Raw genomic sequence first — 26,534 nt, forward strand, 5'->3', positions numbered from 1 at the left:
ATTTTCTAATTCTCAAGGAATACTAGCATTCGCAAAGTTCTTAATTACTGCTGTGAACATTATAGTTCAGAAAGTATTATAAGTTTAGGCTTCAGTCAAGCATGCTTCTGGACAAAATATCAGCAGGTGTTCTGCTGTTTTTACCCTGAAGTCTTTTGAAGATAGAAATGGCTTCCTTCACACTTTGCATATTTTCGGCTTGTCTGGTTTCACTAACAAGGCAAGGAAACCCTACTGTGAATCTATGTAGTAAGGGTGTTGAGATCGGTCTATGAAAATCTTGTAATGAGATTTAAAGAAGTAAATTGCCAGGATTTTTTTCTTCTGTGAAGAATGGGCTGTGTGTATTTCTAGTAAGGAAACTCACTTAAGAGTAAACAATATGTTTCATGGGGTAGTTTAAAAAGTTACTGTTTCCTAATAATTAGGGGTGTATATTCAAGCCAGTCTGTACTAATCAGTCATGTTATATATAGCCACAAAATTGTTTAGGGAATGAAGCTGCTATAGTCAACTGAATGGTTTTGCTTAGCTGTGATTAACTATAATATAACTTATTCCAACTCTGATTGATTTCTGGAGGGGATTGATTTCCTGATTGTAAAACTTAATTTCTTGAATAAAAACAGAGTAAATGCATTTTTCTTCTTTTTTCTAAAACTTTTGAACATATGTTACATAGGCTTTAGCGATGTCATCACATTGATATCATTTGAGGTAATTATTGAGTAAATTATATTCATTTCCCCCTTTTCCCCCTCTTACTGATACATTTATTCATTCTCTGGACAAAAAAAAAGCTACTGCATTATTTGTGAGTAAGTTACCCAATAAGTATTTATTTTTGCTGTCACCAAACAGAGGAATTCAGATGAAACTATGTCACACACACAGAGAGAGCTGACCCCCCCCCCCCCGAATAATCAAGAGACAGATCATAATTGTTGTAATCTCTCGGTACTAGCAGGAAACGAATTAAAATGCATCGCTTGCCCCTGGCCCTCTGAGGGGCATAACTGAATAAAAATATGGCATCCTGAATGTGAGCACCAAACGTCATTCCATTGGGTTGGAACTATGGCTTCTGTGTGTAGAGTGAATTCACAGAAGTAAATACTGTCAGCTTCCCCTTCCCCTTTCAGCTCCCCCTTCCATACTCTCAAACAGAATGGAGGGCCTGCAGCCAGTCAGAGGAATTTGCCTTCTTTTTCAAGTTCAACAGGCTCATTAAACTGAAGTCCTATCAAGCAAGAATGAGCGGACGGTGATGCCACAGATGCCTCTTCCCTGCCATAGACCATCAAACAAGAGGCTGAAGTTTGTTCCATTTCCTTATTTGTATTTCCTATTTGTGAATCCAGCCACAAATATTGAGGATAATTGAAAAGCTCTACAATCCGAAATAAAGTTTGAACCACCACATGCCATACACCCCTACATTCAGGGGACTCTGCTCACCAAGTGGACTGATGCTGTTTCCTGGGTCAAAGCCCAGTTCTTGTGCTAGCAGCTCCAAAGTGGGGTGCCCCCAGGAAAAAGCAACATGCAGATACTGGATAAAATATGTACCCCAAAACAATCTTTGGGCCACCCCAAATCATAAGTCCCTACACTCTGGAGACTGTCCGCTGCAATAAGTCATGTACTGCTGCCCGGTCCAAATGCTGATTCTGCAATATTTGTGGATGAGTTCGCGAACAGGAAATGCAAATAAGGAATTGGGAACTGGGAACCAACTTCAGCCTTGACCCTCAAACTGCATGTGATATTTTTAGGAGAATCTTCTGAGGCTCAGCAGCAGCTTCTTGGGAGTTAAGACATTGCTTGGGAAAGGAGATACAGATAATGTTATCACAAGTAATATTGCATTATTTGTTACATATTTTCTGGCATCCTTAAAATTGGCTGTGGGGGTTGACTGCAATATTATGTAATATTATTCATTTTTTTAAAAAATCCCTCCTCTTATAGCTTAAAGTTTGAATCAAAGAATGTTCAGTCTGAATGTGTACACCTACTTTTCATTTTTATTTATGTCTTCAAGGGAGATATCCCATTGTGTTACCCCTTACCTCTTTCTCCTAAGAAGAGTTACTCCAGTCTAAGCCCAGTGTTTACGATTGCACTGTCTAAGTCCCCTTGGAAAAGGGTATGTGAAATACTATCTTGAGCATGCACATTGACTTTCATTCTATTTTATCAGTCTGCAAGGCAGATAATATCACATTGTGGTATGTTCTGTATTTTCTTCTCTCTTTTGAAATGTAGCATAAGGACTGAGTTGCTATTCAGATTTGACATGTACTTGTGCTGTTGATTATACGTGCCATTCTTATATCTCTTTAATGGAGCTATCATATTATAAACAAGCTGGCAAAGAAATGGAGTGCTAAACAGTAGTGAACCAAATGCATAACATAGCCCAGACAATTAATTTCTCATCATTCCTTTTTCGTTACAATCTTTGCTTTCTTTCATAGGTTGACACTGATGAAATTTGTTACTGCTTTACAATGCTATCTGCAAAAATCATTAGTGGCTATTCTGTTTCACTGCTAGGATGTCATTTTTTACATAATAAGTTTGCTCTGGAACTGAATGGTATGCAAAAAGGAGAACTAAGCAGTTTTACTGTTATACCATGGTCTCCAGAGTGATTAAGTAATACTGAAGATTGGATATTTTGATGGGGATATAAAGAAAGTTCACTAAAATCATTCAAATGCTAGGAATATCTTTTTAATAATTTTAACTGCCTTACTGTGGACAGTTTTATGACAGTAAGTGAATTGCAGCCACATACCTTTTTGCCTTTTATCCATCTTACATGTTCCAGAATTACAGAAACCTAGTATATATTTTATGTGTATTATGGATAGTCCCTATATTTCAGTACCTTCCCCAATAATGTTCCTGCTTTTACCTGATTTTTGACAACTTTTTGGTTACTTTTAAATAACTGTGTTAATGTGAAATAATTATCTTCGGGACCGCCTCTCCCTGTACATTCCCCGGAGATCACTTCGATCAGCGAATAAATATTTACTTGTGGTCCCTGGCCCTAAGGAAGCCCGCCTCGCTTCAACCAGGGCCAGGGCCTTTTCAGTCCTGGCCCCAGCCTGGTGGAACGCCAATGGAAACCCGGGCCCAGCGGGACATATTATCGTTCTGCCGGGCCTGTAAGACAGAGCTGTTCCGCCAGGCATTCGGTGATTGAAGGGGGCGGTGCCATGTCGGCCTCCCACCTTTGGGGTGGGGGAGGGTTCTCCCCACCACTGCACTTTGTTAATTTGTTTTATTGTTTGTATATTGATTTTAGTTCTTGTTTTTATCGATTTTAACTGTTTACTGCCCAGAGCCCCTGGGGATGGGCGATATACAAATTGAAATATAAATAAATAAAAGAAAATAAAATTATTTGGGATTGTTATTGCTCCTTAGGGCCTGTGGAAGTTAAATCTCTGAATATACCTCTGAAATAATGCACATGCATGTAAATGAATATATATGAACAGTAAAATGCAATATAATGCACACCCTACCATTTCACATGTTGCATCGGCTGAATGTTTGATTGCTTAATGATCTGTTTTTAGACCATAATGTTTTTTATAGTTATCTAACATGAAACAAGAATTATCTTGATTTATAAGCTACTGTAGGGGAGGCTGTTGAAGAGTAAATAAATGCAAGTGGAGTGGATTCTTCAGCACTGTCTAATGTGGAAAATTTGGGCAATAATCATTGGTATGAGAAAAGGGCTGTTATAACATGTTATAACATATAGAATGCTATGTTTGGGCCAATTTGGCTCCAAAGAGACACTATCTCTTCTGGTTTTACACTAGAAGTGACATCACACTTGTGGGCCTCTGGAGAGTGTGCAACTGTGCACACAAGGGCCAGCCCGCTGCCGCTTCTCCCTCCTTCGAGGTAAGGAGGCTAGTAGCAACCCCATGTGCAGGGTGGGTTCAGTGAAATTTCTCTAAACAAGTAATGGAGCTAAGAGAACATTTCCTTAGTTCTTTCCCTCCTCTTTAGCAGAAGATCTTAATTTCTCGAGTCTCCCAAGCAAAAAACCCCCCTTGCAATGTTTATTTTGGAACCTGAAGGCTCCTGTCCTGCAACTGACCTTTTCCTGAATTTTATTTTCTTATTGTTCACCTTGAGTTCCTGATGATGAAAACATATAATAAAAATGTTTCTATATATATGACATCTGTAACATATATATATATATAATGAGAAAACAAAACAAATTGCTTCTCCTCCTGGAGAAGTTGATGTGGACTGAACCAAATACAAGAAATGTAATGAGAGGCCACAGCTCAGATTTGAGTACCCATGCATAAGAGGATAACAGTTAAAGCAGCTCTGAATCTGTGTCTGTTTTGATTCCATGGGGCTCAGGCAGTGCATACATTAATATTCACTATTGCCTGCTTAAAGCTGGTACAATTCTAAGACCAATGAAAGTTCTGTGCACCAGAGCTGTAAGCCCAATAACTGTTCCCATTTTACAGACAGCATTTCAGTTGGGTGGATAATACCAAAATAACTCTCCAAAAATGTACTTTGAACACCCAAACCTACCTCTACTCACAGTGTTAAAAAATACAAAGAAAAGATGCTGGTACTGAGTACTAGTCTGTGCCACCACAGAAAAGCCCCGTCTAGTCATATTAAATCTTGCTGCGATGTCTGCCTTCTGCTAGGGTTCTTGATGTGCGTGTTATTGGAATAAACTATGTATAATACACTTTAAATTGTATAAAATTCATTAAAAATAAATTCAGCCCCCCAAACAAATCTTCGGCATGAGCAATGAAAATACATAGAGTAAAACCATTCATAATGACAAAATACAGAAACAAAAAGAAATTATGGAGGACATATCCATCTATCCTGCAGTATACATATGGAAAAGGAGCATTTCCACTGAGTTCAGTCATCATCTAGCTTAATGAGATTAATTTCTTTATGGCCTCAGTCTACTAGACACTGTTTATGTACAAGTAGTATGAAATTACACCCATATACCTAATTGCTCATTTATTAATTTACTGTTGGTGACAGTAAATGGAGCTGCAGGTTCATTTTCCCTGTGAGAATGGTAACATGCATACCCCTGAAATCCATATATTATTAAACAGTGATACATCTCATTAAGTTAAACATAAAATTGTAAACTATATGATTCCCAAATGTGTAAGATTCCTGTATTTTACTCTTAAAGTATCCTAGGAAAAGGTGCTTGCTAAGCATTTGTATCAGTTTGGCAGATGGCTAAAACAGATTTTAATGACTAACGGTAATGCTAGCTGCAGGAAGCTTAATGTAGGCTTAAAAGAAAATCACCAGACTTTATACTAAAGGGAATGACACACTGTCTGTAAGACTGAGTTTTGAGATCCAGGTTATTCAGGTGCAAAACGTAAAAAATGCGTAAGAAGTCTTCTCCCCTACCCAGTTCTGTGCTCATCTAGGAGAAATGTAAACATATAACTGCCATGCATAACTTTTTTGGGAGTATCCAGTATAGTGATAATATGGCTCACTATCAGTGGCTGGATGGATACATTAAGTACCACCACACACAGAATCAGGCTTTTTACATGCTATTGCAAAGAAACAATACAAGCAGTGAAATCCTAAGCAGGGTTACTTCAGTCTAAGCTCATTGATTTCAATGGGCTTAGACTGAAGTAACCCTGTTTAGGATTTCACTGTGAATGGTGTACTAAAAATATATTAAGGTTTGAGACAGAACCTGTGCATGTTCAAAGACCACTACAGGTAATTAGGCAGAAACAAGAATAAAGAGTAATGTTTAAAACGGATGAACAAAACAGAAGACACTGTTTTGGTAGGTCTGGCAGTACACACTCAGTACACACTTGAGCTGATGGTGTTGTTGCAGTCGTACTAGTCCCCATTTCAAATTAATCATTAATCAAGCAGTGGGAACATCTCCCTAATCTCCAGCATGCACCCTATTACTCTGTATGTATAATCTATACTATCTCTTACAAATACAGGTCTCCCTTCTAAATTAATCACATACTGATCTGAAAAGGTTGCAAACCAACCTTTTAAATATTCTTCAACAGTCTGCACTGTAATTGTGACGGGTTGGTTAAAGTGCGTTAAGAGGAAATGACTATCTCTTTAGGAAGGAATGAGATTCAGCAAGTGGAATAGGATATGGAAGAAAAGGGATAACAAAGACCATGGAAGAGGGAGAGGTGAAACATTCAAATAAAACCTTTTTGCTTCATCCCCCTATCCTCCTGTTTATATATTACTTGCTGTTCATGGCCCCTACTTAAAAAAAAAAAAGCCTCTAACCCACACTGTTGAGAAGAGTGTAGTAATGTTAGCACTTAGAAATCAACACTACCTAAGTTTGGGCGCTTCCGAAGTTGAATACATTTATATTTATTTTATTACATTTATACCCCACTTTTCTCCCCAGTGGGGACCCAAAGCAGCTTGCATTATTCTCTCCTTCCTCTTCACAACAACCTTGTGATGTACTTTAGACAGGGACTGTGAGACTGGCTGAGGTCATCCAGCAAACTTCCACAACAGTGGGGATTTGAACCTGGGTTTCCCATATCTGACACCTTAACCAATGCACTATTCTAGCATGTAGACTGACATGATAAACACACGTAAAGATTAATCCCTATTACTCTTTGGTAGCAACTACAAATGGATAAGTAAACCATGCATCAGCCTCCACCACCCCCAGTATTCTCACCCAGCACATACACAAATATATTCTAACTCAAAATGTTTTTGATGTATTATTGAGGGATGGAGCTTATGCTTAACATTTTATTCCTAATAACATTTTGAAATGTTTCTTCCATTGACTCTTCAATGGGGTTACTGCTAGGCTTTATAGTGCCATTCCATAGTGCAGATGTATGTTTTGAAACCCAGACACTTCATAACTTTCCAATGCTTTCCAGTGTTCACCCATTTCTAAACTGCCCTTGCTTTCACTCCTCAGTGCACTGCTGACAGCAAGAGCTCTGTTGACTTCACTGGTGCTCTTGAGGAAAAATGCATTTTGACAATCAGGCTGTCAATTACTGGAGAGGCAGCACTTCTCCTAAGAGGGCAAAAAATGACTTAAACAATTACAGAAACTGTATTAATTTCCAAAAAAACTAAAAAGGGCAGTATAATTTTCTTTGATTCAGAGAGGGGGGATATTCAATTTCAGCTTTTCAAGCAACGTGGTCTGCTTACAAAAGCTTAACTCCTTTATTATTTCACCGCACACTTGGTGGGTTTTCAAAAGCTTTTTGGTGTCACAAGTAGAGCTATCCCATTCTTATCCACACTGTGGGGTGTTTTTGGCATTTTTGGCTGATTGCCCAGTTTGTCATTCATACTGTTCCCCCACCCCCACCCCACAATATGGAATATTGTATAAGGAACACATGGCTGTGGCTGCCAGGTGATACTTAATGATTAATAGAAATAATCATCTTAATATGAGAAATAAAAGCAATGCCTGCCCTGTTCAGGAGCCATAGTCTGTCTGTAATTGAGAGACTGTCTGAATAGATTTATGTTTCACTATTCCCTCCCATGTGCCCTGGAGCGGCTTAACCTAAACACCACAATAAATCTTTGCACAAACTAGTTTGACAGAATATTTAGACTTATAAATGAGTTTGTTTCAATCAGGGCTGAAAAACACAAAGTGTATCTTTGTTTGAAAATTCAAGGCAGGAAATGTAGCATTGGAATCAAGGAATTTGTGCCAGTCCCTGGATTTAGTGTTTATTTCATTAGACAATAGATCTAATAGTTTCACCCTCATGTCTGTAAATGTATGACTAGTGTGTTAAGGTTCAGGGGTACAAATAATGGCATCTGAGTAATTGTGTATATTGTAATGTTTACTCAAATGTTTCCATACAATTTGAAAAGGATAGAATTTGTTAATCACTTGGATTTCTATTTTTAAGAAATTGTTATATCTTTCTCAGCGGTGACAATGCTACCGCATTTGTGCTAATGTAGACTATAGCAGCATAACAGTTGGAGTGTCCCATCTCTTAGCATCTATTTGTGTAGGCATCAAGTATATGAACTTGCCTGCTACTTCTTTTTTGCTGTTTCACCAATGCAGATTGTTATAAGCCAAAGTATGGGCACTTGTTTCCTGTGTCAGTATTGTTGCATGACATCCCGATACTGTGCCGATGAAAGCCACACGAATTGCTGAAAAATTACATTTCCTGAGGTGTAAATAGAAATACAGCAGTGCATGATTAGGTTGATTGACCTCTGGTTTTAATTTACATCCTGTGGGAATTACTCATTAGACATCTGAACTGTGCAATTTCATTGTATAGTATGTATCAGAATGTAATCATTACTACTTTGCAACCAATATTGAAAACCATTAGTCCACACACTTGCAAACACCAGTATAAATGGAAAAGAATGAAATGTGCCAGTATGCTGGTGAACTTGGGTTTGACCCCCTTCTTCAGAGGAAAATAAAACTCTGTTTAAATATCTTACTGAATTAAAGTGCAAGCATAACTACATAAGCAAGTATTCTTTTATATTTTTATACCAACACAAGATATACTGCCTTGATATGTGTGGTATCTCACAAGACTTCTGGATAATATCACTGAAGAAAATGAAAATAAAATGGACAGATGGTCAAGCACATACTCGTCCCAGAGCTCTTTGAAAAGAAGGGTATAGATAGATAGACGGACGGATGGACGGATGGATAGATGAGAAAAGATAAGATCTAAGGTGGTACTGAATGAGGCTGTTTCATGACCCCTGGGATAGTTTGGCATACTGTTAGGGGCCAGTTTGGTGTAGTGGTTAAGAGCACGGGATAGTTTGGCATACTGTTAGGGGCCAGTTTGGTGTAGTGGTTAAGAGCACGGGACTCTAATCTGGAGAGCCGGGTTTGATTCCCCACTCCTCCACAAAGCCAGCTGGGTGACCTTGGGCGAGTCACAGTTCTCTTGAGCTCTCTTAGCCCCACCCACCTCACAGGGTGATTGTTGTGGGGTAATAATAACACTTTGTAAACCGCTCTGAGTGGGCATTAAGTTGTCCTGAAGGGCGGTATATAAATCGAATGTTATTATTATTATTATTACTGTTTTAATTAATTTTTAGTAACCTATATAAACTGTGATAAGGGACTTAATTGTTTATTAGTCAATGTTTGGTGAATTGTGACGGCCTATGGCTATAGGCAATAAACTCTTTTGACTTTGACTGGATAGATGAGAAAAGGTGACATAAGAACAACATACAGGAAAGGAAGAAACTGTGGTGGAATGGTGTCAGTGATCAATAAGCACTGTTCTATTCAACCCTCCAAGGCATTTAGGTACCCAGTGATAAGGATGCCAGGCCCCCAAATTGGGCCCAAATCAGCCCAAATTGGCCCAGATTTGGACTGAATTGGCTCAAATCCAGCTGCTGCAGAGCGCAGTAGTGCTCCACTCTCTGTAGCAGCCCAATTCATGCCAATTTGGGCATGATTCAGCTCCCTGGGGAGCACGGGAGTGCTCCCAGGGTAGTACACGCCCCATGCAATGACATCGCTTCCCGGACGTAATATCATCATGTGGGCTGGGAAGCACGCACACACCAGGGGAAGCCATAAAGTAGGTGCCGTGCCTCCCACCTCCCACCTGGGGGTGTCAGGGGACCTAGCAACCCCACCCAGTGACCATCTCAAGTCTCTGCCTGGTGATGAACTACTCTCCTAGCTTGCCCAGCTCTTGGATGGAGCTCTCTCTTGCTTCTCTTTCAGTACACTTCTACCAGCTTGTTGTTTTAGGATTTACCCACCAAGAGGGACATTACTTCCAAGTTTCTTTCTGCATTGCTGTTCTAAGGCCCAGGCCTCCTACTACCAAGGTCTGGTTACCACATGGATGACTTGTGCATTCATAGGGAAATAGTGATTTAGCAACTGATTGCCTCCCTTCCCTGATACCTCTTTTAAACAGTGTGCTTGAATAACAGAGGTTTAAGTAGTACAAAGAACCACTACCAGCATTTAAAATGGTAAAGAATTTATTAAAAGTAGGAAGTCTGCAGATGTACTCTCTGCACAGCAGTGGATTGAGAGAGGACTACAAAGGAAAGATGTAAAGATGTGATTCTCTGTTCCTCAGGCCTACGCATAAGCTGTAGCTGATCTTTTTATAAGGCAGGCTCCTTGACTTGGAAGTTACAGTTTGCTAAAAGCTCCCCATTACCCTGTAATCAGCAGGCAGACCTTTGGCTCCTCCATGTGGCAATGGCCACTACCCAAGAAGACTGAGCTCAATATGAGAGCTCCCCAGATGGAATCAAGAAAAAAAGTGGACCCTTCTCCCTCCATACCAAGGGATTTTACTGTCTCCGTTTGCCCCCTCTTTATAGGTCAAAGAACCCTTTCCTGAAATCTCAATAAAGATGCTATCTAGCCCCTCACACACCCCAAGTTTCAATGTCCTTTCTAGGTGTCAAATTCCAGCCAAGATGTGAGCAGGCCATTTCGTTGTCTTCAGCCAGGAGGGACATTTGCAGTACAAAGCTTGTCTGGTACTTGCTAGAGCTGTTGGCAAGAGAGGAGATGCTTGAGAGCAATTCACTTCTCTCTTTCTGCCAGTCTTCTGCTAACTGGAAAAAAAAAGTTTAAAACCAAATGTGGATTTTTTTGCAAAATGCCACAGAAACTAACAATGGCTAGTTTTGATTCTCAGGCCTGAGTGTCCCTATTGACTGTTTGCCCATTCCACCCTCCTTCCTCCAAATGACTCTGACATTGTTCTAATTCATTTCAGATTTGCAGAGGTCTCCAAAGCAATGTTACTGGCAAATTAAGAGTAAACTCTTCAAGAGCCAGTTGGCTTGTAAAGAGTGTAGGTTTTTTGCAAAAGTAATTTGTTTTGATCTATTGAGTTCAACTCATGACAGGCAATAAAACGACTTGCAGTGTCTGAGCTGCTAGATCAAAGAAAAAATTTCTACACAAACTTGATTCCTTTACAAGTGCATTGTGATAAATTTACTATAACTCCTGACTAAGGTCTTGGACAATTAAGACATTACAGTTTAAATCAAAATACAAAATAAAGCCCCAATTAGCTCCCCAATGATACCTGCAGTCGATATCACATTAAAATGCCTAGCAAATAAAATGGTCCTGTCATCACCTGTTCAAGAGATGGAAAAGGTACAGGCTCTGGGTGAGGCCAGACAGGCTAAGTAGGAGAACAACCAGTAAGTGGGAGCATGAGGACCATAGTTGCCTTTTGGAGAGAAATGGGAAGCCCTTTAAATATGTGAGGTTGCGAAGGGCTTTAAAGATTATAACTAGAACTTTGAATTGGACTTGCAAACTAACTGAAAGTTGAAATGGCTGTTTTAAGATATGTGTTATGTTTTACCAGCTAGCCCCCAACAGTGGTCAGGTTGCCACATATTGCACCAACTACAGTTTCTGGATTGTCTTCAAGGGAACTTAAAAAACATAACAGTAATCCAACCATAAGGTTTCAGAAGGTTATATACATTTGGGCAGGCAGTCACTGTGGCTTTTTCTCCCAAGATGTCCATGTGATAGGCCTGTAAATTCTTACAAGATCACAAATTCTTCAGTGTGCAAATGTGAAATTCTGACCTTAGAATGTTGGAAAGCATGTCTTGATTGAGGTCTTTGAAGATCCCTAAATGAGAAACCTAGGAAGCAAAAATACCTGTGGAGTATAGATAGGTACTTGAATAATATGTATGTGTATGTACATAAGCAGATGATTTTCATGGCTGTCTGGGGGTTGCATTTAAAAACTGGAATAAACAGGAGCATATATCTCATTCTGCTTCTTCATTATAGAACATCTAGAAAAACTGTAATTTGTTTTGTTTTTATTTGTTAATCCTTATGAAAAAAGTAAATGAAATGGGGTTTTGGGGAGGAAATGAGAATTATTATACAATTTATGTTCTCTTGCAGGAGTTTATTAACATCCCATCATATTTAATAATCAGGTGCTAGACTTTTTTGTAAGTTTGTAATGTAGGCTTGTATTTATTTTAACCTTATTTGTGCTGTCAAAAGTAGGGCCAGTTGGAATTCCCTACACATTAATTAGTATAAATTAATCTTAATGCTAAATAATTAATGTTAAAATTTACACTGTAAGCATTCCTATGCAGCCTTTCCCCCTTTAATTGGTTGTTGTTTTCCTTTCAAATCATCTTGACAGGTCTCTAGATTTAAAAGGAACTTCAATATTAAATATTACTGCTCGATTTACTAATTTTTCATGATATTCTGTTATCATCGACTATTTCCCCTTTTCTTATTTTCTAATCAGTCAGCCTTTCTTCAGTTAAGCATTGTGTTCTTCATGAATTTAGCCATTCAGCCTCATAACATAACACAGTGTGTAGATTATGGTTATACCTTAAACAAGAAAGCTTCGAAGTGCTACGTTAGCCATATGATACTTAAATACTGAAGTTGCTTACATATATAGCTACAAAGAACAATAGGTCCAAAGTCTTGCTTTGGAGGCAAAAGATCAACTTGTGGTTGAAACCTTAGTTGTACATGTATATGGTATATTAATAAGTAAACTACGCAGCTTTACAGCTGCTGTGCCTTGAAATTGGATCTGGCGAAATTTAATAGGTTTGGTAGCTTGTTGTATCTGTGTTCACTTAAGAGTCTAGATTTGATTGTCAGCACTAACATACCACAGTCCATCTTTCTTTTCTAATGTTCTTTAGATAGTTGTTGTTTGTTGAAATTGATAGGCACAATTTTGCAGTACTTTTTTTTAATGAGTGAACCTCGCAGGCAATTTAATTTTCTGACGCTAAAAGTCCAAAATGATTTAATTCCAAATTCTTAGTTGTATTTAATGCTCAGCAACACCAATGCTAATTCTTACATTAAGAGGTTTAGGGTTGTCTGTTAAAATCTCCAGGTGCAGATCTAACATATGAAAACTAAACCCAAGGAGGTCATTATTTATATCTAATGTAATTAATTCATGTCTAGGTCTTTGATTTAGTTGCTCCCAAATAATGGGCCTTTCAAGATTACTTCCAAAGCTACTTCCAAAGTTCAACAGCATTCTGATATCTTTAAAGTTGCTTGGCTGAACTGGCACATGAAAGGATCTGTTTTGTGACTGGGTTACTGGATAGGTGGGTGGGCTGGAGGTGATCGGGTGTCATTGAAAATCAATAGGAACTGCTGGCATATATGGACATACAAAATTGCCTTCTATGAGGTCAATTGATCCAGCTAGCTCAAGGTTGTTCACTATCACTGGCAGCAATCCTTTGGGGACTCCAGTAGTGTTCTTCTATCTGGAAATGCTGAGGATTAGTCCTAGTACCTTCTGCATGCAAAGAATGTAATCCACTGAGCAATGGGTCTTTGTTTCTGGCAGAGCTGTATGTAGGAGAGTCCTATTCACATATAATTGAAAGCTATATTATGTTAATATATAACTTGTCACCTAGTTCATTGTCACCTAGTGGGTGACAATTGTATACCCACTTTCATGCACCCATACCATCTTATAATTACAAAATAACCTTAACAGGTACATAAGCACACCTCTCCTCCCCCCACCCCACTCATCTTTTGCCTCACCTTTTGCATACCTGGCGAGTGGGGGGGGGGGAGGCAGGGAACGGCCCTCCTGGGTGTGCTCCTGGGGCCAGCACAATGACATCACTGACGTCATCGTGCTGTGCTGTGAGCAATCCCGTGCTTCACAGGGGGGCAGATTGGGCCTGTTTGGGGCCCAAATCAGCCTGATGCAAAACTCACATGTGTTCCCTAGTCTTGCACGATGATGTCACTTCCTGGAATTGATGTCATCTTGCCAGCACGAGGACCATCCCCAGAGCACTGGGAAGGTAAGCACTGGGTCTCCCACCAGGAGGGTTAGGGGACCCGTTTGGAGGCAATTTTTACTCAACTGGTCTTCAGCGTAACCTGTGGCTCTTCTGTCATGCTGGAAAATGACCTCCTTGTCTGGTGTGACAGGGGAGCGCAGGAAGTAAGTACCCAGCTGCCTCCCAACCTCCTGCATTCGTGCTTTGGCGCTGGTTCCCTGGAAACTCTATAATCAGGTTCTGAATCAGCAAAATAACATCCCAGATCTTGTTTGTATCTCACTCAGAATAACTCAGGTAATCTGAAAGCTTTGCTCCTGCAATTGGCTGAAAAAAGGTATGAATCCAGCATATGAAAGAACCCCCTTTTATCCTGGAGTTTTAAGTTCAGTTGAACCCCCAAACCAGCTTTTCACCACCATGGCTTTTGCCAACACTCATGTTTCTCCCCCCCCCCATCTCTTCCTTATTGCTCAGCTCCTTCACTTTCTCATCTCTCCCAGATAGGGCTGACAACCCTGGTTTGGGAAATTCTGGAGATTTTGGAGGTGGAGGGCAGGGTGTGAAGCATGTGGGAAGCTTTCGTGGGCATTTCCTATGCAGGACAGTTCAGTGCCTGAATTTTACTGAAGTTTCACTTCCTTGGAGTGTCATTATGTTCCCAATAGTCACTGGCCGAATCTACATCCACCCCACACCCGCATTTTCCGCTTTTGAGGGAGGGAACAAATCTTCCCGGAGACAGATCAGTGGCACCATAGAGACCAACAATATTTTCAGAGTGTGGGATTTCCTGAGGCAGAGCTTCAATCTTCATTCCTACTTGTGTCTAAAGAAGGAAGCTCTGTCTCACAAAAGTAGAGAATAAAAATTCAAGAAAATGTTTTTTCCATAGAATGAGCGCTCGATTCTCACATTTTAGCCAAGTATTCAATTTTTTTTTTTGCTCGAAACTTTGGTATAACAATATCATGATATATAGATAACGATGTCTTGTTTCTCTGATGCATTGACGGAGACCCAACAGTGTGCCCGATGTTTCGCGCCCCATTTTCCTTGTGTGAGGTTATAGAACATCATCCCTGACAGTTTTCGAGGAAATGTAAAATGTCATTGGGGACCGATTATAACTTGGGGGAAACATGGAGGAGTGATGGAAGTCCTGCTCTGTGTTTTCTTTATTTCAAATGATTGATTCACCGTATTTTCGATATTACAGTAATATAAAATAAAAAAAAATAAAAAACAGTTAAAAAGGAAGTTTCGGGAGTCCGTTCTGAGGATGGATTCACCCCAAAATTATTTTTCAAACTACCAGATTTGATTCAGAAACAGCATAATCAATAAATCCAATGCTATGAAGTCAAAAACAGCCTTTTACAGACTACGGAGCACTTGCAAGTTGAATCAGCCAATAGGAACTCTCGAAACAGCTGGAGAGACAGGAAGGGGGGTGGTTTTTAAAAAAACCGCGTAAATTGCGCATTGGCCCATTCATGGCCACCGTGAAACTCCCGTTGAAAACCTGTGACCACATATTTGGGAGAAATGCGAATGAAATGCGTCTGTTTAATGAGGTAATGTGACCGGCACTTGGGATTGCGTGGGGAATGCAGGGAACATGCGACTTAGAATGAGTAATGTGGATTCGCCCTAGGAATTCTTTAACTGCTTCCCAGTAATATTAAATTTATGTTACTTAAATTTCATTGTATTGCATTTTTGAAACCTGTGATACCATCTTGTCTTTATATTTTTCTATTCAATAAACATTGATTTATCTCAATAAAATGTTTCTCTTTCTCACACATACATACTGTTCCTTAAGGACTACCCCAAGCACACACTTGTATACACAGATTTAGGGTCCCAGACCAGGGTTAGCATGTAGAAAGGCCCATATGTGTATCTCCTGAGCTTACTACATAACACTCTGTACTATACAATTGGAAAATGCTTAAAGACCTGTATATACATTGAGGTAAGTATGCATAGGGGAGGGTGAGCAGGAAAGATGAAATAAGGATGTTGCTCTAATCTTTAACAAAAGAAGTACAACTAATTTAAAAAATAGTTGAACAGCACACTATTTTAAACTTCTAGCTGAGCAGAAGTTCATAGTTATGAAGAATCTTTCTGTAGAGGTTGACGTGGTCCATATGTAACAGCTCGTGTGCTAAATGTGCATGGGCTGCTGTGATGCAGATCTTTCCCACCTCCATGCTCACCAAGCAGTCCCCTTTGATCATCCCAAAGATTATTCTGGCAGTTAGGGGAACCTCATAGACAAGGCCACAGGCAAAGGGGCTAGAGTGAGGAGGGAGATTTGGTGAAATTAGCTGCAGCTTTCTCTTACACCAATAGGGCTTTTAAGAAGTCTCCAATGGCTGAAGAAGGAGGGATCAGGGATGTTAAAGGAGGGGGAGGTGGGTGAGATATATGGATCTGTTAGCATCTCTTCCACTGGTAGAAGGGCCCAATCCAATATTCGCTAGTGATCTGTTGTGGATGTTGTTAAACTATTTTATATGTCTGTTTCTATGTGCTATTTTTGATCTGATAATATTCCATAAAACAAGGGCAAGGAAATAAGAAAATAGGCAATATAGAAGTACTATGTATTTTGCTATTGCCCTTTATTAAATTCTTATATACTACATTTGTATTAGGATATTATTTATTTTTCATTTGAAATTATAAAAGAGATATGCAGGGTTTTTTGCTTTTTTAGTAAAATGAAATACTAGTCTTCATTAGTGTTGCCAACACAAGGTTAGGCAGTTCCTGGAGATTTAGGGGTGAAGCCTGCTGAGGACAGGGTTTGATGATGGGTGGGAGCTCAGTGGGGTATAATGCCATACAGTCTACTCTCCAAAGCAGCCATTTCTCCAAGGGACCTTATCTCTAACCTCTGGAAATCTCCAGACTCCACTTGGAGGTTAGCAACCCTAGTCTGCATTGTTTCTAATGAAGAGGAGTAAGGCATATGTAAATCTGTTGAAATACATAATTTTTAAAAGATATTGTACTGTTTTTTTTTATACATTAAACATTTTTTACCAGATTTAGAAAGATCAGCTGAAAAAAACTGAAAAGGGAAATTCTGGAGTACCACTGAGTTTCTGCCTGTCAATCTACTTATCATCTTTGTTTTTAAAGTTCTGTTTCTTTTTCAGTCTGACTAAACAGTCTGGCTTCTCTCTGTTTGTTGAAAGGAGACTGTACCATTATCTCCTTGGTGGTCTTCATGTTTTGGTGACAACTTGTTGGTTTGTGCCATATGGGAATCCCTTGCTTTCGGTATAGATATAAACCAGCTGTTGTCTTTCCTTTTTTTATTAGGCGATTATTAGTATGTGTCCACCTATCAGTTGAAACATAAGCTAACCTAAGCTTGTGAGATCTAAACAAACTTGCTTACACAGAGACATGAGTAAACAGCTCTGGCAAGTATTTTAGATTAAACTAATGATGTTTATTAAGTATACAAACAGAATTTTGGAAAAGTAAAATGTGTTTGAGTTTAGATGTGGGTAAACCAGGTAGAAAGGGACATTGCAATGATATAATACTAGCTTTTTCAAATCACATCTTTCCTCCAAAATGGAAATTGGAACCCATCTTAGTGCTAAAAATATCTGTTTTTAAGACATGCCAATGTGTAAACATTTCAGGAAGAATTTTACACCACCTCATCTTTATGTCAGGCAGCATTTAATGGTTGAATGAGCTTGTGCCTCAGGTCTTGGCAGTTATCCTCCAGGGGCCAACTTTGGGGGATTACAATGACAGTCAATCAGTGGACCATGTCCAATGTAAACTAGTTGAGATCCATTTAAAATCAGTTACTATCAACAAGTCAAATTATTTAGGTTAGAGACTTTTCTTGGAGGATTTCATAATAATGAGGATTTTTAACAATCCCATGAATTTTGCTCATGCTTGTAGTTCTTGTTTGGGAAAGTTTTTGAACATTAGTTTATGCACTGTTTACTGGTCTTAATGTAAAGTTAGGTCATTTATTGCATTCTTGTTTAGTCAGTGTCTCATGGTTGCCCTTCCTGCTGGGAGATACATTTGTATCCCATTCAAGAAACGTCCATGTCATTCTGTCCATGTCATTCTGTCCATGTCATTCCGCTCTGAGCCTCCCATGGGGAGAGCGGACAAAAAAGTCGAATAAATGAAAATGAATGAAAAAATGTATGGTAGAAACAATTGAGCATGTTCCCTTATACTGTTGGTTTTACCAGAATGTTCGGAATATATACATCAATCCACTTGCGTACAATTATCCAGGTAGACCAAATCACTTTTATATTTCACTCCTTTGTGATCGATAAAATGAAATCTCTCTTAAAGTAACTAAGATTTTGTACCTTGGCATGTTTAATTAGGCAGAAGAATACAATTCTGTCTTAGCAAATTTTAATTAAGCATTGTGTTTTCTGTTTAGTATATCTTTATATATTTATGACATGTATCCAATGTATGTATCTGTTGATTATTCTGATTTTGACTTCTGATCTTGGATCATAATAATAAACATACATAGACCATGTCTCATGACATTTTTTCCCTTTCTGCCCATAGGTGGAAATAACTCTTCAAGATGTGAATGACAACCCACCAGTGTTTCCTACAGATATGCTTGATGTGATTGTAGAAGAAAATGTAGGAGATGGATCTAAAATAATGCAGCTGACAGCCATGGATGCTGATGAGGTAGGAGATTATTGCTGGTTTGAAAGCCCTGTTACACAAACATCATAATAATATTGTCAGGTTTCAACTTCTCTCCTGGTTTCTTAGGGTCTCTCTAGATATGCATGTTTTTAAAGAGTTGGATCTGGGTTCCATTTAAAATGCAGACCCAATTTAGGTTTCTACAGCCATACAGCAGCTAAAAAGTAAATGGCTGTTAAAAAATAAAGGAGAGCCCAAATGGCCTCAGAATGCCTCTGTAGGGGGAGGAGGGGCTCCCCCTCTCCCCTCAAGCCTTTCTTCCATGTCACAATAGCATGGAGGCAGTTCCCCCTTGTTTTTACTGCTCCACATGCACAGAATATTCCGCATGGAGCAGAAAAAAAACATGGAAAAACCTCCATCTCCTATTTTGACAGCTTGAGGGGGGAGGAAGGAGCCCCTCCCTCTGTGGAATAATTCTTTGTAGCTGCAGGGAAATCAAGTTGGGTCTTGGAAACTCACACCCAACTCTTTAAATACCTGAATGTCGAGCTACAGGAGCTGGCAGCCCGCTGGCTCGGGCCACAGACCCCCGGCAAGAACGCCTTGACAGACAAGGTAGTACCTGAGCAGCTGCTCCAAATCATGCCAGTGGACGTTTGGGCTTGGAACCTGCAAAACAAGCTGATGAAGTTGAAGAAGTTGGTCATGATGCTGAGGCCATCAGCTGCTCCCTGGAGTCAATGGCTCCCAGCCACCCAGGGCCATGTCGATCCATGACGGTGAGACCCATGGGCGGGGGGCCCAAGAGGGGACTCCTCCAGAAGGGCGCTTGCATTCGCAAAGTCATACCTGGCCCTTGGCCCTTTCCTTCCAATGGATGCTGTCGGCTCAGACCCCCAGCTTGAGAACCCCGACCCCTGCAGCAGCAGGCCTGGGGAGTGAAGGCCCCAGCAATGGCCACGCTGAGGGGCAAGCCCCACCTTCTGACAGGGGACCCTGCTTTTCATGTGGCCAGCTGGGCCATTATTGCAAAGACTGCCCTCTTATGGAGTGCGATGCTGGATGGGAGGTGGCCCTCCCAACGAATACTGGGCTGGTCTCATCCCAGGCCTTCTAGCACCCGTTTTTCTCTGTGGGCGCAGGGTGAGAGCCCTCCTGGACTTGGGAAGCACCGTATCTATGGTACAGGCACACCTGCTGCCTGCTGACCTGCCCTTATGCTGGTGGACTCATGGGTCTTATCACCACACACTCCAATGGCCAATCATCCCTGTGACACTCAAGTATAGCGGAAGCTCGCATGTGCTGGAGGTAGCCAAGGTCCCCAATCTTCCCTATGCTGTTCTCCTGGGGAGCTCGTCCGTGAGGCACTGATGCCTGCAACCACTATGTGGGGAGAAGAAGAAAGGGCCAAACCCACAGGGCCAAGTGGTGTGCCAAGAGTGGACCCTGTGGACCCAGCGCTCGATTCCTGGCAAGCAGACCCCACCTTCATAGAAGCCCAAGGGACCAATGCTTCCCTGCAATGCTTGAGAGACATCATAGCAGTTAGTGAGGGAGAGGTCTGGGATGCCAGACAGGCGACCTGCCTACCCCAGAACTCTTTACATTCTGTAACTTAATTTAGTATCTTTTAAAATATGTTAAAATGATAGTTCACATATGCTTTTTTGTTTGTTCTTAATTTTAAAAAATGGTTTAGATACATAAGCAACTTTTGGGAATTAACAGAATGACTGCATGTTGATATGCATGAGAAATACATCATCTTGGCCTTTATTTGTCACTATTCAGGGTGCAAATGCTCTGGTCACTTATACTATCATCAGTGGGGCGGATGACAGCTTCCATATTGATCCCGAGTCAGGAGAGTTGATAGCCACCAAGCGTTTGGACCGAGAACGTCGTTCCAAATATTCTCTGCTGGTTCGTGCTGATGATGGCTTACAGTCTTCAGATATGAGGATAAACATTACCATTAGTGATGTTAATGATCATATACCCACGTTCTCCAAACCTTGGTATTCATTCGACATACCGGAAGATACTACTCCAGGTAAATCAATGGAGTCATTTGTTTTACTTTCAGCATCTAATTTAATGGCTCTCTCTAGCCATTGTGACAATTTATGTTATTTTAAGTTCATTTTTAAAAATCCAAACACTTTTAAAAATTTTGTTTTTATTTACATAGATAAATTATCCTTCAAGCGTCTTAACAATCTGATCCAACCAGGTTTATTCTGAAGACCCATTAACGACAGTGGCACTTCTTCTAAAGTGATATATATTTAGGTTTATAACCTAATTAGACAGGACCATAATTTGTGTATTTAACTGTTATTGATGGGAGTAAGAAGTGGTAGCAGCAGCAAATTTCAGGTGAATCCTGGAGATTTCCAGATTACCACTGATGGCATCAAGGATAGGCATTGCTCAGCAAGGCTCCAAGATGTTAGGAGGCCCACTGCTATGTGTACCCCACCACTGTGTCCAAGTTACAGGTTGTCTTTTCTCTCTGGGTGGTGGTGGTGGGCCTGCCCTTCCTTTCTCTCATCATGCATGCTAGTACTACAAGTAGAAATGCCATTTCCTGTGAAAGGATAATCTGTAAAGAATGCTGCATTTCTCTATCCATCTACCTGCCTGAGCAGGGATGCCTTCTGAAAGCAGCAGGAGCTACTGGCAACCAAACGGAGGCAGGTGAGCAAGCAGTGGCTGAGCCCTCTTTTTTGTGTAACAACTCATTCACCCAAGCAAATGAGTGAACAGCAATGCTGACTAGGAGCAGCAGCAAGCCATCGTTTGCTTGTGAGACCTGTGCATATCTGTGTCAAGAGCCTGCTTGAGAAGGGGCTTGCTGAACAACATTTTGCCAAGCCTGCCCTCCAGCCTGGAACCAACCTTGTGAATAACTATAAAGCTGTTAGACTGAACATCTGGGATAGCTAGTCCAGATCTCTCTTTTCCAAGCTTTTGTGCAAGTAGTAAAGAGGGAAGTAGGGCTACCAAAGCCTCCTTGTTCGTATTTCTTTGACTGGCATAAAAACAGAGTGAGTGGAAACAGCTGTGATGTCTGTGTTACATAATCCTTTGTTTCAAGTATAGAAAAATTTGAAACCAGCAAGTGATAATGAGTTTTTAAAAATTCTCCTTGCTAAGTATTTTACAGTTGCGCGTAAAGGTTATAAAGAGAGGTCATGCCCCTCACTTTAAAAAATACATACATTTAGAATTACAGTGTGAGGGTCTATGAAACAATGAGGTAGGGGGTTCTTGGAACCAAGCAAGAGCTTCAAAGGATTTTCACTGAAATTCATATGAGATTCAAGAGGTGAAGGAATTCAGTTTCAGTGAAATTGAAGCAGAGTAGAAATTTGGGATTCAGTTTATATTTTCTTTCCTTCCCCTGGGCTTTCCTCTTTTCCATACTTCTGGATATGAATATGCTAGAAGAATTTTAGTTTTTCAGTCACTTCATCTTACATATTAATAATGGGTTGAATATCGGAGGCTTGTGTTCAACTGCTTCATTGATGTTCTACTTGAAGCCCATGTAGATGAACAAGCAATCCTGAAATGAGTTCTCTTCCTACTTAAGTGGTAAGAATTTTTTTTATCACAGTTTAATTTTATCACAGATCAGGATGTGATAAAATTATCATCTGGATGGATTCAAGGTCTTATACTTAAGTCATGTCCTTTAACAGTTAACAGTGTCATCCTAAGAATACTTTCCCATTGAATATACTTCAATAGGACTCTGGGTAGACCTGCTTAGGAGTGTTCTCTTCGATTCTAAAAAGCTCAGTTATCTCAACCTACTTTCTCTCCAAATTTCTGTCTGTAAAAGGATGCTAATATACTGATTACTGGTCCTTTTCTTCCCAATTCACTACTTTCCCCTGGGAGGTAGGGACTTGGACCAGAAGTGGACTCTATCAGTGCAAAATTGAGTGTTTGGGTATGTGTGTGTTTACCTACATGCATAATAACTCTTTTAGGTGTGGTTTTGAGAGTTTTGAAAATTGTTATTAACAACTATATATAGCGGTATGTGTGTGTAAACTACTAATATATTTCTTTAATAAAAAGAAAATCAATTCTCAGATTTAGTTGAATGATTTCAGTAACTCTCCTTATAAATGGGCAGCAGGACATATAGTTGAATATGAATAAGTAAGGGACTGGTACACAAATTGGCCACGCAATTAGACTGTATTCAAGTCCCATTTCTATTATGGGAGATATTATGATGTACTTAAGTTTCTCATTAAAATTAATGGGACGACTTCACTGGTTAGTATTTCTGCGAAATATAAGGCTTTAATATAAATAGATTTTATATAAGTAGGTGCTGTAAATATCTGAGTTGTACAGAAAGGAATTGTCTGAAGTTATCTAGAACAGGTTCATGGGAAAATCTGTTTTGCTTTCTTAACATTTTTCTTAATTATGCTCTAGGTTCTTTGGTGGCAGCCATCTTAGCTACTGATGAAGATTCAGGTGTGAATGGAGAAATCACATACACTGTGAGTGAAGACGATGGAGATGGGACATTTTTCCTAAATCCAGTCACTGGAGTTTTTAACCTGACTTGTACGTTGGACTATGAAGTACAGCAATATTACATACTTACAGTTCGTGCAGAAGATGGAGGTGGACAATTCACAACTGACAGGGTTTATTTCAACATACTAGATGTGAATGATAATCCACCCATATTCAACATGGCCTCATACAGCACATCTCTGATGGAGAATCTTCCTCCAGGCTCCACTATCTTTATTTTCAATGTTACTGACGCCGATGATGGTATGCCGTTTTTTGTGTGTGCATTGTAGGCTATATTTATATGTTTATACCTTTGTTAGCACAAAATGCATATAATTCCCCTAAATGGAAAATTATTATCAGAAGTAATTATTATCAAATGCAATATATATATGTGCAATATATAATACATTTCATAATAAGTATTGGCCTTAATGATCTGGAATACAGGTGTAAGAAATGTTCAGGAATGTGTGATCCTATTTCTGCATGTTTTTAAAAACTAGATCGATCACTTTCCATTCCATGCCATTGTATGCAGAATTATTCTAAGTAGAAATGGGCACGAACCGCAAAATGAACTAAAGTTTGTCAAGAACTGGGCTGGTTTGTGCTTTGTAAACCAGCGGTTCGTGGAAGCCTGTTTTCCACGATCTTCCACAAACTGGTCTGCTGGTTCATTTGGTTCATGTTAAACTTCAATACCCCTTTCTGCGCTGCTGCACAGCAGAAGGAAAAGGGACATTTCCACCCCCAGATAAGCTGCTTGTCGGGGATCTCCCCAACAAGCAGCTGATCCAAGCCTGCAGGGGTGAAATGCCCCTTTTCCTACCACTGCACAGCAGCAGGGAAAGGGGCATTCTACCCCCGGATCAGCTGCTGGTCAGGGATCTCCCTGCCAAGCACCTGATTCAAGCCAGCGGGGGTGAAATGCCCTTTTCTGTGCCACTTCGCAGAGGCATGGAAAGAGGCATTTAAACGCCACAAACCACAAACTAGTTCACGAACTGGGGCAAGTTTGTGAAAGTTCGTGGTTTGTGAAACAGGATGAACCATGAACCGCATGGCTCATTTCCCCCCCAGTTCGTGCCCACCTCTAATTCTAAGACCGTTAAAATTAAGGGACTTAGACTGTAGTAATTCTGCATAAGATTGCATTGCAAATGACTCAGTGCAGATTATTCTCCCATATCTTACATATATATGTATAGCATATATTTATATGGAAGTGGATTTGTGAAACTTCTAAGAATGAATCTGGCTAATTTCCTGTTATTCTAGTATTAGGGATTATAAAGATAAAATGACAGTTCAGAAACAAAGTACCTATTGTCACTTTCCTGTTTAATATGTCTCCTGAAAACAATAGTATTAACGTCAGTTTGAGATTCTTTATATATAGAAACTGGCATTATATTTGGACATCAGAGAGAATTAACTATAGCTTTCAACCCTTGAACAAACAAACAAATCATATCTAATACAGTTTGTGTCTGCTTTAAAGTTGAAATGCATGGTGTCATTAAAAAGCTCAAATTCCCCATACATTTTTTTAAATATGCAAATTTCAAGCAAAGGGTTTTACTAGGACCTGAAACTGATGCCAAAATACAGGGAAATGCTTGCATGAGAAATAATATCAGTCAGTTTTATAACTTGATTTCATGATAACTGAAAGGAAACAACATCTCCTCTGGCTTTTGCTATTCACTCATAGTAACCAACTATAGCGCAGCAACTAAACATTCTGTTAACATTTTAGCTCCTTTTTCATCACTTCATGTTTACAGACATGTGCAGGCAAGAATTTCTCATTGTTAATCCAAAAGGGAAAAGAAACCAACTTTTTCATACAGTTGGATTTTACCTCCAGACTGAGTATTTTCTTCTTATATAATGGCAAGAAAAGCACCTGTGTGTGTACTTGCTGGAGTACTGCAAGGACATGCAAGAGGGATATCTCATTTTCTTCTCCTTTACTATTTTTTTATTTCCCTTCCCTGGCATTCTCCATATCCTCTCCCCTTTTGCCACCTACCAGCCAACATAGCATTATCTGCCCCATTTTCAGCTTTCTCACTTTCCCTTCTCCCTGGCAGCCTCTTCCAGAGAAAATTGCGGCTGAACAGGGCTCAGTTGTGTGGTGAGGAACCAGCAAGGACTTGCAGGGAATGCCTCACCTTACCTTGCATCCCTTCTCCACACTATTTCCCCTTTCCCTCCTTCTGGCAGACTACCTATTATCTGCTCCATCACTTTCAGCTATATGTATTATTTATTCATTTCATTTATATTCCAGCTTTCTCCACAATGGAGACTGAAAGCAGCTTACATCATTCTCCTCTCCTCCATTGAGGTAGGTTAGGTGAGAGTGAGAGGTTGGCCCGAGGTCAGCCAGCAACCTTTCATGGCAGAGCAGGGATTCAAACCTGACTCTCCTATATCCTAGTCTGAAACTCTGGCAACTTCATCACACTGGTCTGCGGGTTGGGTGGGGGGACTGCTTTTGAACAGCAGCAAGCAATCTGGTCAGGATGAGTAATGCAAGTTGCATAGTAACAGGTCACCGGGTGACTGCTGCTAAACTTGGCTTCTCTCAAAGTCCCTGGAAAGGGCCCTAATGCCTTCCCCTGCTTTTTCCTGATAGAAACTGTCACTTCAACAACCCAGGCAGGCAGAACTCAAGGTCTATGCAAGCACAACGGAACCAACCCCAAACCACAGAATCTGAACAGAACCAATGTAAAAACACTAAACTGAAGCCAGGTGCCACAAACCCACGTCCAGCTTAGGCTTAGGCTGACCTTCCCCTACCCTGAGGTAAAATTTCTCCTCTTAAAGCCTATGAAGCTGTATACTGGGCTGGGAAGCCTCTGGTAGCATGGTTGATGTTAAGCTTCAACTTTCATTCTTGTCCCACCCTTAAGGATTATTAAAAATGGTTACCCAGCCAAGTCTTAGTAGGGAACAGATCAAGGGTTTGCGCTTCCCTTTAGCAGAAACTGGCACACGAGGCTTGGGGAGGTTCAAAAGGTAACCGAAGGTTTATTTACAGTAGGTTAAAGTCAAAAGGCAGGTAGGCAGGTGTTTGAAGTGAAGAAACAGGAAGGTTTTTTGTACAGGAACTTCACTGGTGTGAGGCACAAAACACTTGGTATAACACTAGGTTGCTGGCTTCTTTCAGAGGTTGACACTGCTTCACAAATGTTTCCCTTTTAAAGCACAGACACAGCACAACTTTCCCTCCTCTCCAGACCTTATGGGTGCTCCACTGAGACAAACCCTTCCTAGATACTGGGCAGGCGTTATAGTTATGAGCTATAACCCTGTTCCTCTCTACCCACTTCCTTGGTCCTCTATAATCCCCAGATCTC

The 26,534-nt window shown here is 40.2% G+C and overlaps 1 protein-coding gene across 1 annotated transcript in view; it reads left to right on the top strand.

Moving 5' to 3' along the window:
• Positions 1 to 26,534, top strand: part of FAT4 (FAT atypical cadherin 4) — a 152,979-nt gene that overhangs the window by 56,550 nt on the left and 69,895 nt on the right. Inside the window, exons 2-4 of the mRNA XM_054989845.1 lie at positions 18,511 to 18,642; positions 20,401 to 20,662; positions 23,071 to 23,421. Of these exons, the coding sequence (XP_054845820.1) occupies positions 18,511 to 18,642; positions 20,401 to 20,662; positions 23,071 to 23,421 (745 nt within the window). The remainder of the gene's footprint in view (positions 1 to 18,510; positions 18,643 to 20,400; positions 20,663 to 23,070; positions 23,422 to 26,534) is intronic.

This window comes from Eublepharis macularius, chromosome 10 (assembly GCF_028583425.1).
Source record: "Eublepharis macularius isolate TG4126 chromosome 10, MPM_Emac_v1.0, whole genome shotgun sequence".
In the NCBI taxonomy this organism is placed as follows: Eukaryota; Metazoa; Chordata; class Lepidosauria; order Squamata; family Eublepharidae; genus Eublepharis; species Eublepharis macularius.